The 15139-nt window shown below is 32.3% G+C and overlaps 1 protein-coding gene across 1 annotated transcript; it reads left to right on the plus strand.

Annotated features, from left to right (window-relative positions):
• Window positions 1-4381: 4381 nt before the first annotated feature.
• Window positions 4382-13651, plus strand: LOC114727644 (2-succinylbenzoate--CoA ligase, chloroplastic/peroxisomal). Its single transcript, XM_028914333.1, has 10 exons — window positions 4382-4672; window positions 7035-7107; window positions 7726-7894; window positions 7994-8092; window positions 8853-8950; window positions 9336-9529; window positions 10152-10279; window positions 11700-12088; window positions 12749-12948; window positions 13464-13651. The coding sequence occupies exons 1-10, from the start codon at window positions 4473-4475 to the stop codon at window positions 13591-13593; spliced, it is 1680 nt and encodes a 559-aa protein (XP_028770166.1). The 5' UTR covers window positions 4382-4472; the 3' UTR covers window positions 13594-13651.
• The last annotated feature ends 1488 nt before the right edge of the window (window positions 13652-15139 follow it).

A 15139-nucleotide genomic window follows, 5' to 3' on the forward strand; every position in this document is an offset into this window, starting at 1 on the left:
TTTACATATATAATAGCATCTAGGAATTGCAATCCATCCTCCCTTGTGTTGCCACTCGTCTTACTTTTTCCTCTATTTAACTTAGCCATTTGTGTACTGAAATTCTTCTTAACATGTCTATAATAGTACGCATGTTGCTCACCTCCTAATATTGCTTGGACAGAACTGATAATTGCATTGTGTTGGTCTAAAATAATTGTTAATTACATTGAACCAACTATCTCCTTAATCATATATAAGAACCATGTCTAATCCTCAAGTGTCTCTCTCTTCACAATCGTAATCGCAATCACAAAAGGCACCAATTCATTATCTGCATCATAAGCAGAGGCTGAAAGTAGTGTCCCTTTATACAATCCACTTAAATGACTTCCATTAATATATAATATATGTCTAGTATCAGCAATAAAGCCCTCTATACAACACCCATAGGCTATGAATACACGCTCAAATGTGTTGTTCATTGTAACCACCCATTTTGTCACTGTTTTGTTATCTATTTCTTTCAACTCGTCACATATCTATAGAATAAGCATATAAGTTTGATCAGCTCTGCCATGTATGTCCTCCAACACTCTTTCCTTAGCCTTATATGCCTACTTGTATGTCAACTTCACACGATAATCTTTTTCCAACCTCTTTCTTATATTATTTGGATGTATGTTTATGTGATCCCTAACATCTTTAATTATAATTGATAATGTCAAGCTAGTTGATTCTCCCATGTGTCACATGAAGATTTTCTTAGGCATTATGAATATGCTCATTTTTAAATGTTGTCACACGTAAAAATAGAGTGCTCTTTCTAGCTACTCTCGCACTGATCCTCCATGGACAAACTTTAACCTTGCATTTGACATACATATGGGCATTAGAATTTTTCACATATTTATACTCAAATTTGTTTGCAATAATAAACTTGTGTAGTCTCTTCTTGAAATTATCTGCATGTGTAAAAGTCTGTCTTAGTCCTAACAATACTTTCTTCCATTTCAAGGAATTTATCCCTGGTAAAGGTGTTGGTATACTCTGTACTACATATGCTCAAACATAGGCTCATCATTTTGCTGTGATAGTCCAAAGAATTTTGAGATGCTGTATGTATAATTACAACATTTGTTAATAGATTGACAATAACATTGTAACAATTAACAACTTCTATAACAAAAAACTTGTGACTTACCTGTATGGATCAGCCACTTCTTCCTCCACATTCTCATTACCTTTAGCTGCTATGTAAACTTGTGCATTACTGTCATTATACTGAAATAGGTTATCAGCTTCATCATCATTAATGAGATCTATTAATATCCTATCATTAAAGCCTAATGTGTATTTAATGTCACAACTATTACTATCTATACCAGGCTATACTTCTATCATTACCCTCAAATCTTCAAGCCTTATACCCTCATTTATTATTCTTACCCTGGTGTTCCACTATTGTACTTAACTTCACCATCATCATTTTTTGTAAAGTTTCCACCCACATGAAAATAACAAGTAAGTCGCTTTGAAGATGTTGACCCAATATTAGACGTCATCAAAGCTTGCTAACCTAGAGCAAAGAAGCATAATTCAATATTTTAGTTCCCCAATAATCAATTTCATTTACCTTCTGAAACACCCAAAAAACGCACACACCCACTTCCTCCATGACAAATTAAATATAGGATTTAACAATTCGACTACTGAATTTAACAACACTAATCACCTCAAACTTCATGGCCATGTAAGTCACTTGCCACTATTTTTCCATTTCCAATACATCAATCTCTCATCCCCATCAAATTCTTCATCTAAACCCTCTTCACTCACAAGCCCATCCCCATTTGAGCATGCAACAGCCAAGCCAGTTAAGAACCCAAACCCCACCATCAACCTCGACTCACTTACATAATGTCGCACATTCACCCCCCTTACACTACAAACCAACTTGCCCACAAGCAAAATCCAACCTAATAAATAAGGTTTGCAAAATGGTGATAGTTGGAGGAGTACTATACTAGCATTTGAATAGAAAAATTGCTTACTTTTTTTCTCTTTCCAGATTCCAAGTGTTGCTCCAAGCTTCATCTTCCCAACTTTCCTGCTTTCAATATCTCTTCTGGAGCTTTATGTGTCCTCTCTTTAGCTCAAGTTGTTAGGGGCGTTTTAGTTTTTATACCAAAATTTTGATAATCCCATATTCATACCTTAGGCCCATTTAGTCATTTCAGTTATTTGGATGCTCTTTTTGTCTTTTTAAATTTCAACAGTCATTTTCTGGTTATTTTTCCTGAAATAAAAGTTAGTTTATATCATGATTGTGGGTTTATATTACCCTTTATTAATAAAAGTTGATCTAGTTAAGTTGACTCATAATTCATGAAGTTATAAGTTTAAATTTCACTATCAATGTGAGAACCTTATTGATAGACGATCTGTGGATACTTCTGTAAATGCTCTCTGAATTTGGAGGCATGTGCCCTAGTCCTAGTAAACCTTTGAATTCAACTCACCTAATTTTTTTTGTCTGCATATAAACATACGCATTTCTTTCAATTTGTATTACACACACAATAGTTAATTTAACTACAAAATTAATTTTAAAATTATATTTATATTGACATCGACACAACCCATCAAGTCAAATAAAATTACAATTTATTTATTGATCATTCACATATCTTTGTTTTGGAACAGATAAATTTAGTTTATATAAGTTTTAAAGAGTACTCAAAAAATATTTTGTGAAGAGTTGGATACTTAAACTATAGCCTTATTTGGTTTCTTATTTTGAAAAGAGTTTTTTTTGAAAAAATCAAAAAACAAAAAAACTTGTGTGAAAATTTGTTTTTAGTAAAGAATTTTTAAAAACAAAAAAAAAAAGAAATTTGTTTTTAAAAACTAAAAAACCCAAATAATTTTTTGTTGTTTTTTTTGTTTTTGTATTTTTTATTGTTTCGTTTGAAAAAATTGGGAACATTTTTTTTCTACCCAATAGCTATTTCTCCATTTGAGGACTTAAGTTATCAGCAAGGGGATTCACTCTCCGATCTCAGTATGTTTATTTTTAAATATAATTTTTTAAAATAATTATCCAGACAGATTTTTTAAAATTGTTTTGAGAATTAAAGAAAAAAACAAATAGATCCTATATTATCAAGTAATTTTGTCAATCAACTTATTAAAAATGATGGAAGAATTTTCAACTTAACATAGACTAGATGTTTGTTAAGCAATGATTGAGACTCCCGCGTTTTGTACAAAATATAAATTGTAAATATACTACTACTTTCTATTCTTAATTTAATATTTAATTTAGCCTTAAATATAAAACTCAAATTTATTTTGTCTTCAATATTTATCTATTTTATCCTCAAGTTATCCTTATAGTAGTTTCATATGTTAATGGGTTACTATCAATATGTAATTCAAATACTCCTCTGATCCTAAATATAAGACTCTTTTTGTAGTATAAATTACACTACAAAAAGAGTCTTATATTTAGCACCAGAGGAGTACATATTATTCATAAGTGTATTTTATGGAAGATAAAATTTATTTACTACAAAAAAACTAATTTAACTAACTTTCTTAATCTGCTGAACTTAGTCAACTAATCTTATATTAAGGATCGAAGGTAATATAAAATATTATTATATGATATAATTTTGCTCATCACCTCTAAAAAAGTTTATATAAAAATTCCCAATATGTACATCGTCCCACACATGAGCAAATATAGATTGCAAATATAATAATGTTAAGATTTTATTTAACTCAAGTGTGGAGGTTAAAATACATGTGATTAAATTTATCTTACCTTTAAAAACTAGAAATAATTTTTTTGGGTAAAAATTCTAAAAATATAATAGTTGAATTTTCAAAATCCTAGCAAGTGACTTGAATTTGCAAAACTTTAAATAAATTATAATGACTAAATTGGAACTTTGAAAGGCCAGTGAATTTATAATGGCATTAAAAAACCTCAGGCCAGTCTCGTTGGCTCGCCAACTGTTAGAGCTTCGACGCTTGAGGCCAATGCCAGAGCTACGATGGGTCGTCAGCTAGCAACTAGCACTATAGCTCTGGCAGTTGGAAACTTTTGTATTTTGAATTTTTTTTAACCTTCGTAACATGATTAACAATTCTTAAAAAAGGGATAACCTCACATATCGCAGGGAAGGAGGATGACGGGAGTTTACTTGTTTCTGTTTTAATTTGTTGGTTCTGCATTGACGTCACTTTTCAATTTTAAAAAAAAAAAAAAAAACCTTTCCTACCTGATCCATGCGATTGCGAACGAGATCACCCTCTTATCCCAGCCAGATATGCTGGACGGTCCCCCACAGAATGCTTACTTGGGGACTTCTTACAGCAGCGTTCCAAGAGTCCCCACTAGTTGAACCCCGTCCGGTAGGCTCCCTGTTTCGCTCTCAAAACAATTCACTTGCAAAGGGCTTCTTCGTCGAGGAATCTGGGACCGAATGGCTAAGTACTCCGATGCTCACATTTGCCAATGTTTGAGTCGATTGTTAACTTCCCGACGAAATCTTCCGGTCACAATTGCCAATGACCGTCACAAAACTGGAGAACAGTTCGTGCATGAAGTAGTAGCGTTGGCCTACGGTCTTCAAGAATTGGGAATTAAAGCAGGCGACGTTGTCGCCATCTCTGCTTACAACAGGTACCCTTCCAATCAATCTTCAGCTCCGAAACTTTTTGTTTTTTGTGGGGCGAGTGGTTTTTCGATTCGAACTCGTACTCTAGCTTCTGGGGCGTTTATTTAATTTACATTCTTGAGAATTTTTGATAATTTAATGCGTTTTCTGGGTTCTGAAATGAAGTTTGATCAAGAAGTTCAGAACTCCAGACATCTGCTTCAATACAAGCTTTTGCGGCTTGATTTTGGTCTTGGGCCTTTTTGGGAAAAACAAAACATGATTTTACAAAAATGTGATTTTACGTGTTATACTCCTCCTGTCCTTATTATAAGACCCAATTTGACTTTTTATTTGGTCCTAATTATAAGACCCAATTCATTTTCTCTCTTATATTTATGCATTTTTTTCCAAGATAATCCTTCTAATAATGATAGTTTTAGCCAATATACTTAATTAGCAAGGATATTTTAGGAATAACAACACTTATTTATTATAAATAACCAATTTAACTTACTTCCTTAATCTCCTCAAATAAGTCAATTGGGTCTTATAATTAGGACCGGAGGAGTATGAAAAACAGGATTAATTTACAGGAAAATATTTGCATGAAAATATTTTTTAAAAATATTTACGAGGGATATTGGTCTTGGGTCGGGTGGGCCTCCAAATAAAACTACCCCCGTCAATAAACCAATGATACAAAAGTACTGATTCTCTGCGATATGTGAGGTTATCCCTTTTTTGGCCAACGATATGCTCGGTTATATCAAGATATCCTAAACTAATTTTTAGGATCCTAAAATATTTGTTCATAGCACTTAATATTTTAAATAAATTTTGGGTTCAATATTTTAGGATGACAGATATATTAAAATTTAGTTCAATATACTGGGTACTACTGAAAAAATACTCTAGTGTGTTTGATGCTAGATAGAGGGGGTTAATGAAAAATATTTTAACCGTGGATAAAAAAATATTTTAGAATATTGGATGCTATTAAAAAATATTTCAGAATGCCCGGGTGTAAGGGTGTTAGAGAATAGGTGCTTCTAGAAAAATATTTTATGATGCCAAATGCACTAAATATTAATTTAGAATAGTGAATGACACTGAAAAAAATATTTTAAGGCACTAGATATATATTTTTAAAAATAAAGAAGCGTGCACCCTCTCTGCTTTTCACTCAAAATGATGTACTCCTCTAATCCTATTTTTAAGTTACTTCTAATATATTTCACACGTATTAAGAAAAACCTTGAACTTCATAAAAGATAAAATTGTACATATATACAAAAAAAATTTCAGTACCCTGTAAATAGGATGAAAAAATATTTTTCCTCTCTACTCCACGCATAGGGTGGAACGAAGTGTACTTTTATGTAATTATCATTTTTTATGATTCGTGTTGTGCATATATATATAATATCAAAACATTATGATTATTTCTTATTACATTAGCATCCTTTTGTTTGCCATTCTGTGTATTAAATAAAAATGCCCTGAATCTGTCCCAGCATCTCATAAAGCTGGCAACACTGTAGATTTTGTCGGAAAACAGTGAGAAAATTAATAAGATAAATAAAATGCTTTTTCCTCAAATTATCTGGTTCAGCTCATAGTTCATTACGATTTAATTTAGTAAATTATTCTTTCTTATTTTGAAATGCTTTATCATGCACATTTTTTTATTGTATAAAATTCAAGTTGTCTTCCACTGAAATCTAATAAAAGAATTTTTTTTTTTTTAATATGTAGCTAAAACTTTTTATATCAATATTATTTATCTTCAGTCCAAAAAAAAGTTATTTATTTTGAGATTTCTGACCGGGTGCATTTGGCTATGCATTAAGTACTAGAACCCGTTGAAAACTGTGGTTATTGACAAACATGAAAATTATTCACTTTAAAAGCTTCTCTGCTTGACGTTGAGCTTTTGACTTGCCTTTTACTATAGGGTAATTCATATACTTTGGGGTGTCTACCGAGTAGTAATGACTCTAATGGAAACATTATATTTGCGTGCTGGTCTGTGATGTCATTATAGATCAAAGCTATTGTTGTAAGATAGTGATTTGACTTAAGCAGGGTATGATAGTAATTTGACTTAAGCAGTGTGTGATGTATAACAAGGCATTTGAAGTTTTAAGTCGCACTGTCTCGCTCCAAGATAATGATGAATTGAATAAAATAAGAAGGGCACTGAAAAATTACTCTTTTACATCTAGTTTTAGATTTCAAGATTTTATCCTTCTCGCTTAAGTTTTCTTGGCTGTACATGATTTTTCTTTTCTCCCCTGCCAGCAGAAGAAACTGGTCAATGATTTGCCATTTGAACAGATCATATCCTATGAAACGTCTATTGATTTCTTTTCTTTCCCCTCTCAGTGATTTGTATCTGGAGTGGTTATTAGCCATTGCATTTGTTGGAGGGATAGCTTCTCTTCTGAACTATCGATGGGTAAGTAGATTTTCTGTTGACATGATCGATCCTTTTAGATGAGTGATGAATTATCATTGACCTGTTTTTATTTCTTCTTAATTTGAATATGAAGCCTTGCTGCTGCCAAGATGGCACTTCAACTCTATATTTGGAAGTGATTTTATTTCAACTTTCATTCTTATAAGCATCAAGTGATACAACACGCCTTATTGTTAAATATGAACAAATTCTTAAATAGATTGTTAACCAAAATGTCTTGTTCAATGACCTCATTGAGCGCTCTTTTTGGTCTTCCTCTGTTATTTTTTAGAGGACTCCAAACTAAGTTAAATATGAACTTTCATCTATCTATTCATAAGTTTTCCTTCTTCGGAGTTGATGGAGGGGCGGAAGAAGCATGACTCACATATAACTCCAATGGCATATTGTCACACATAGGAATGTGACTGTAATACAGGACAGGGAACTTAGTGTTATATTTGGAAAGTCATTTACCTTCTCTTTGAAACCATTTGGTGCATCGATTTACTTTATCTTCTTTGCACGCTCAATTTCCTTTTCCATAAAGTATGTTACGTACAAATGCTAGTGTTAAGCATTACACCTATTTTACCAATTAATTTTCTTCACCTGCAGAGCATTAAAGAGACAACATTGGCAATTAACTCCGTGAGACCAGTGATGTTGGTTACTGATGAGAGCTGTTACACCTGGTTCATAAACCTCCAAAAAGAGGATACCTCATCTCTTAGGTGGCATGTCTTTATAGGCTCCCCTTCCTCAGATTTTGTCAAGAAGTGGAATGGTAAATTTTGGGACCAATGTAAAAATATGCTATATGAAGCATTTTCTTTCTTTCTTGGATTAAATAAGCTGTCATAATAATTGTTTTACTATTTGGCAGTACTAATTCCAGAATTACTAAAGAAGCATCTCACAAAGCTTCCACCGTTTTGTTACTCCTGGGCTCCTGAAGGCGCTGTCGTAATATGCTTCACCTCAGGTTCAAGTCTTATTGTTGCTTTTCTAGAATACCCTATTTTATGCTTGTGGTTTGTGTACTTTCTAATTTTTTTGCCAACATTGATTTGTGTGTTTGTAAACAAGCACTATCACCAGAGAAGTGGTGGTGAGACCACTTATTTAGATAATGGATCAATCATTCTGCTGCCAAGATTGCAGGATTTGTGGTTACTGAGAACCTTTACCAATTGAATCCATATGACGTTAGGAAATAAGTTGTTCTCAGTTTGTGCAGTTCCTGGCAGGCAATCATTTGGTAACACAGCATTAGTAGTCATAAGTAAAAAGCATTGGCTTGCTAGGTTGAAAATGTTGATTTAAATGATTTTTTATGAAGGTATTTAGGTGATTGGTGAGACCAATTTATGCAATGATCAGTTTACGTCGATTGTTTTATTAAATGGATTTTATCAAGTTTTACATATCCATCCACTGAAAGTATGAGGGATGGAATACTTTAAAAGAAAAAAAGATGTGATGTTGAGGTTTAATTTCAAGTTATTTTCTTTAGAAAAAGTTTATTAGATGCCCTTATAAATCATAGTTATGGTATTTTTGTTCTAAGAAACAAAATGTCCAATGCAAAGTTCCAAAAATGCTGTTTGATATCTGAATGCAGATAATCTGGGGCTTGAATTCTTTATCGACTAATGATATTACTTCACCTATTACAGCACATATCTAATGCTTTGAGAATTCATAATCTCATAAAATTTATCTTATGTTGTTGTCAACTCAAGGAACCACGGGAAAACCCAAGGGAGTCACCCTAAGCCATGCAGCTCTGTTCATACAATCTCTAGCTAAGATCGCCATTGTTGGGTACAGTGAGGATGATGTATGCCTTTCTTGTTTTAGTTTCTAAAATCTGACTACTATTTGAACTGAAAGTAGTTGATGTTCTGATTTAAGTAATGTAGATTGAGGTGTTTGATTTGAGAAATGATACATACAGTTGGTATTTTATTAAACTAGATGTAAGATTCTGATGATTCTTTTCGATGGAAAGAGGGGGTATTTATTACCTATTTATTGCATTTAACTAATTTTAACTGATTTTTCATTATATGTAAATTAGTTATTTGAAGCTCATAATAAGGGCTGGAGGGAGTATATGAGATCAAGATGACATTGTACCAAACACCTGCTTACTTGATAATTCAAACTGAAAGAGTTAAAGAGAAGTTAAGTTTTACTTGTTTTTGAATTTTTCTTTGTAACAGATCTATTTGCATAGTGCTCCATTGTGCCATATTGGTGGATTGTCATCGGCAATGGCTATGTTAATGGTTGGCGGTTGCCATGTCTTGATGCCGAAGTTTGACGCTCAATCGGCTGTTGATGCCATAGAGCAATATACTGTCACATCTCTAATCACAGTCCCCGCAATAATGGCTGATATGGTGTCGTTAATTAGGTATATTCTGATTGACATACTTGTTCCGGGTATCACTGGTAACTGGTTTTGAAAAACTAACGGCTTTTATTTTAGTATAAAATGTTGCTCCATTCACTCTTCTGTCATTTATATTCTGCAATAAAAAAGCTGAATTAAATGATAGGGTAAATACATTTAACCACCTAGACTAAAGGGTAGTTACAGTTTTATTACCTAAACATTAAAATGTAAAATTTTAAACCCGACAAAGAAAATGGAAAAAAGTAAAAGAAAAAACTTTTATGATTGAAAACTATAGATATAAGTTAAAACTAATGCCTACAAGTCAAGTGATTATCGCATAATACTTCATGTTTTAATCGCCCTTTTTGATTTCTCCCTTCCTTAATGTACCGCGTCAAGATAATGGGACTTTTTGACATTAATTGAAGTAATATGTTTTTTTTTTTAAAGATATTTGAAAAAGGATCAAGTTTCATCTTTTAGTAGCCAAAATATTGAATTTAAATTGTCACGCCTTCTCTGCTTGAAGGTCTTGCTATTTGCAGCTTGGGTTTCACCCAAGAACAATAATTCTGCATATCCTTTGTTTAATAAATATAATTTCATTGGCTTTTTTATTTTTTTGGCCTTCTGTCAGGGGCAAGGAGATCTGGAAATGTGGGGAATCCATCAAGAAAATACTTAACGGAGGTGGGAGCCTCTCAAATGAACTAATCATGTACTCCAGTATATTCTTCCCTAAGGCTAAGCTTATATCAGCTTATGGTAGGTATCTCTGGCATGGCGCTTTTTTTTTTTCCGCTTTTTTTTTCAGCTTTTTTTTAGCTTTTTTTTTACCATAATTTGTCTGAATAGCCTTCTCAGGAAGATTTCGTTTGAGACCTCTTAAATCTTAGGCTTTGTTTGGTTCAATGGAAGGGAGGGGAGGGGAGGTTAATTAAAGGAAAGGGAAGGGAGGGGAAGGGAGGTCATGGTTTTGTTTGGTTGGAGGGGAGGGGAAGGGAGGGGAGATTTCTTGTTTGGTTCATAAGGGGAGGGGAGGGGAGGTAATTATAAATTGACAAATATACCCTTATCTCTATATTTAGACTAATTTATTTTTTTAATACAAACACGATATAATATATAATTATAATACACACATGTTATGATATGTATATATTAATACATATGATATGTATATATTGTATAATTATATAATTATATTATTATTATCAAATATTATTAGTGGCTAAAAAGAGAAAGAAGTGAAAAAAGATTTTTAATAAGATGGACAAACTTGGAATATTAAAAAATTAGTATGGGTAGTTTGATTAATATTAGACATAATATTTCTCTCCCCTCTAAAAAACCTCAAATTTGGAGGAGAGCATGGGGAGGGGAGGGGAGGGGAGCACTAAAAGACAAATTTCTTCCCTCCCCTCCCCTCTATTTTTCCCAATCAAACACACTTATCCCCTCCCCTCCCCTCCCCTCTCCTCCCCTTCCCTCAACAACCCTCCAACCAAACTGAGCCTTAAGAACTACAATTTTAATTAGAAGCAAAGGTAGTGACAGAATTTAAATTTAATGATTCAGAAAAGTGACAGCATCACTTGTGCTAGCATATTGATGGTCTGAAGACAAACATTAATTTCATCTAGGATTTAGAATACTTTAAATTTGACAAAGTTCATCTTGTCTTTTACGATTATAGTAGTGTAGATGAACTAGGATTATGGATCTATAAATAGCCCGAGGTTTATTCATCGTTAGACTTTTGCCTATATCGAGTATTTGGTGCTTTTAGCACTTTAATTTTATAGTGCATCCAACACATTAAACCATATATAAGATTAAGGTATTGGATATGATTGGAAAATAACCTTAGGGGGTGCTAGATTCTTCGAGAAAATGACACTAGGGTGTTGGATGCACTTAGGAAATAACATTAGGGTTTTGGGTGCTACTTTTCCCTAGATTTTATTTTAGGCTTTAGTGAATTCCTCTGTGTTTTCTTTGACAAAGACACCCTATAGTCTCAACACCCCTCCCCCCGGATATTTACTGAATAAAGATATACCAAAAAGACATGAATATATTACTCTATTCAAATCTTGTTAGTTACGTCTTCTTTGTCCAACAAATAGAAGTTCTTACTTACTGGCCTTTAATTTCTATCTGTAATCTGATTCACATATGTAAGGGATGACTGAGGCTTGCTCTTCACTGACATTCCTGACCCTCTATGACGCAACTCAAGAAAAGATTGGTCAGTCCTCTCAGATGGCTGTGAATAGAAGATCTGAGACAATAAAGTACTCCCAAGGGGTTTGTGTTGGCAAGGCTGCTCCCCATGTAGAACTCAGTATATGTGCAGATTCCTCTGGCCATGTTGGGAGAATTTTAACCAGAGGACCACATGTAATGATCCGATATTGGGATCAAACTTCGACAAGCTCATTAGATCCCTCAAATGAAGTCTGGCTTGACACAGGTGACATTGGATCAATTGATCAAAACGGTAATTTGTGGCTCCTGGGGCGAACAAAAGGTCGGATCAAGAGTGGTGGAGAGAACATCTATCCTGAAGAGGTAGAAACAGTGACAATAAACCTATTTGGATTATTTCTTAAAGCTTCATATTTCAAAAAGGACACACAACTAGAATAAAACATATTCATATGAATGATATTATTATATAGAATTCTCGTGAAGGGAAGGGGAAACTAATATATGGTCCCAATGAAGGAATGTGATTACTAAAAAGTTCCATGACTAGTGAATAACAAGTTTTAGAGCAAAAAATACAAGAAGTTCCAGGTTGCTCCCTTGTGATTAAGACTTTTAGATTATTATATTTTTTCCTTAAGATCTGATAGTGATTTTCCCATAAAATTAATGGTGTCATTATTATTTTTTTTTTTTCAGTTTTATACGATTTACAAATAATTTTTATAATTTATGATTTTGTACCTTATAGTTTCATAAAGACTTGGTCTAATACTAGCAAAATTTCTGTCTTTAAATCTTATGTTTTGTCGATGAGCTATGCATGTTTAGAATATCAAGATAGCACATGATTAACCAGTTAAGATGACACCACTTGTAGAAATTTATCTGTGATGAAATTATAAGGACCACCAAAGTCATTAAATTAAATTGATTCCCTGTCTTTATCAATTCTTTATCTTACTTGATTTGTGGTCTTCGAAATTTTCATTGAGGTTTAAGCATACTGTTTATTTCAAATAGGTTGAAGCAATTCTTCTGGAACATTCTGGGATTGCTGCTGTAGTAATTGTTGGAATACCTAATGCTCGCTTGTCTGAAATGGTAGTTGCTTGTATCCAACCAAGAAAAGACTGGCAATGGTCAGAGCAGTCTGTTTCAGATGATCATCACTTGTCACCAGAGAATCTTCGGCAATATTGTATAGAAAAGAATTTAAGCAGGTATCTCATGCTATTTAATATTGGATGTAGGCATGTCAGGCTACTCAATGTGACTACCGCTGATCCTAGATATCAGAGTTAGATGAGGGGCTCATTTTGATCTAGATACTAGATTTCAATTCACTTTGTCTTTTAAATTTATAATTTTTTTTCCAAAACGTATTGATTGCACATAGAAGTTTTCATTAAGGGGTATTGGGGTAGTTACAATACATATGACTAGAAAGCGTATTTTGGAAACCGGCATACATTTGATATGAATGACTAAATCAACTAATTTTTTTAATATCCACAAATTATCTATATAGTTCTTATATTAAGAATAGGAGGAAATAATATTTTAAGAGAAACTGAGAAGCGAGGAAGCTCGTTTAAGTATGCATCAGTGTTTTAGCGATTCCTGTTCAACTAGATGTGCCTTTTGTATATTGCATAAAGTTTGAGGAACGAGTCACTTATAAATAATGTGACTTAATTTAATATATGGTACATATTTTCCATTGATTTCTTTTCAGGTTTAAGATTCCAAAAATGTTTATCCTGTGGAGGAAGCCCTTTCCACTCACTACGACGGGAAAAATAAGGAGAGACCAACTCCGAAAAGAACTCATGTATCAACTACATTCTTTGCATAGCAATATTTGAATATCTTGATTGATTTACTTTTAAGATGATGTACAAATTTATTTTTTTCTTAATTCATTTCAATTCATTTTCTCCTTCCACCCCACAGTTTAACAAGTTTCTGTGACATTTTGTGCAAAGCATGTAGTAGCTTATTTCGCGTCCTTCCCCCCCCCCCCCAAAAAAAAACACAAAAAAAACCAAAGGAACTAATGTTTCAAACAAAAGGGTGATAAGTTGAGGAAAGTGAGAAGGGATCTCTAGTGTCATTGCTGCCCAAAAGGAAGACGTAACCTTTTTCTGCCTTGATGTGATTAGGGTTTGTGAGGAATTAATATATGTGTGTATATGTATATAATTCAATCCTGTCAACTTATTGAAAACTCTTGATCGAATTGGATAGAAGACTGATCTATCAATTCATCAGTCGACTAGCCAACCTTGAGTTGGATTTCAATACCATGGTTTTATGGGTGGTGATATTAGATCAGATCTAATTTTTGTTTTTGTTTTTGTTTTTGTTTTTGAGAAATCGTATACAGTTTTAAAAGAAAAACATAATTTTTACCCAAAAAGAGAGAGAGAGAAAGAGACATGATTTAACATGATATCTAATAGCTAATTGGGGAAGGGATCCTCTTTCAATAGAATTGGAAAACAAGCTGAGGCACAAAAATTGTGAGGGTCGGCTTTAGAATTTTTCCCTTTAAATGAAAAATAGTCTTAAAAGGACTAGTCCTATAGGGTCGATAGTTTAAACTGGTCAGTCTTGTAGGATCGAGGGCCAACCCATTTAGGCCCTTTTATAATTTTTTTAAATTTTTTTGTATGATTCTAATATTATTATTTTTATGTTGTTAATGATATTTAGACTATTTAGTTATTATTATCATTTTGAAATTAAATTTCACAAAATGGTTTGATTGATCTAATTTTAGACAATAAAATTAAATTTTAAAAAATGGGTTAATTTGGACTTTAATAATAATTTGATTTATATTATGTGTTGATGTTTTTAAACTATATATATTTGATAAGAGAGTAATTTTTATACTTACATAACTTGAGATTCTATAATTGGAATTAGAAATTTATGAGTTTCAACAATAATACTTCTCAAACTAAAATAAAATAATAGCTAGATTGCAAAATTTAAAAGTGAAATTCCTATAAAAAAAAGTTGATATTTTTTCTTTGAAAGAAGAGCATATTCATGAAGAAGAACAATTGATTATAATAATGATGAAGTTTTAAAAAATTAATAATAGTGTTTGTCCATTGCACATTGCACTATTAATAAAACTTTTGGATGTTATTATCTTGTTAATGGATGTTTTAAATTTTCTTGGATGTTTATGGATATTTAGATATGATGATATTTTATATTTGTGACTTAATTTTATTCATATTTATATATTATATTAATAATTTCATTAGTTTATTTTTATTTTTTATAGAAATTAATTTTATTCACATTTATGTCTTATATTAATAATTTCATCAGTTTATTTTTATTTTTTTGATAAAAATATGAAAAATAACATTTTTTAAAATGAGTCAAAAGCCT

Source organism: Neltuma alba, unplaced genomic scaffold, assembly GCF_004799145.2.
Source record: "Neltuma alba isolate B1F8T4 unplaced genomic scaffold, ASM479914v2 tig00012505_pilon, whole genome shotgun sequence".
NCBI classification, from domain to species: Eukaryota; Viridiplantae; Streptophyta; class Magnoliopsida; order Fabales; family Fabaceae; genus Neltuma; species Neltuma alba.

Excerpts from the sequence above, each read along its gene's own strand:
- LOC114727644 (XM_028914333.1), top strand. The coding sequence starts at position 4,473 with ATGGCTAAGTACTCCGATGCTCACATTTGCCAATGTTTGAGTCGATTG. Across the intron at positions 10,280-11,699 it reads TAAGCTTATATCAGCTTATG|GGATGACTGAGGCTTGCTCT; the intron begins GTAGGTATCTCT and ends CACATATGTAAG. Across the intron at positions 12,089-12,748 it reads AGAACATCTATCCTGAAGAG|GTTGAAGCAATTCTTCTGGA; the intron begins GTAGAAACAGTG and ends TATTTCAAATAG.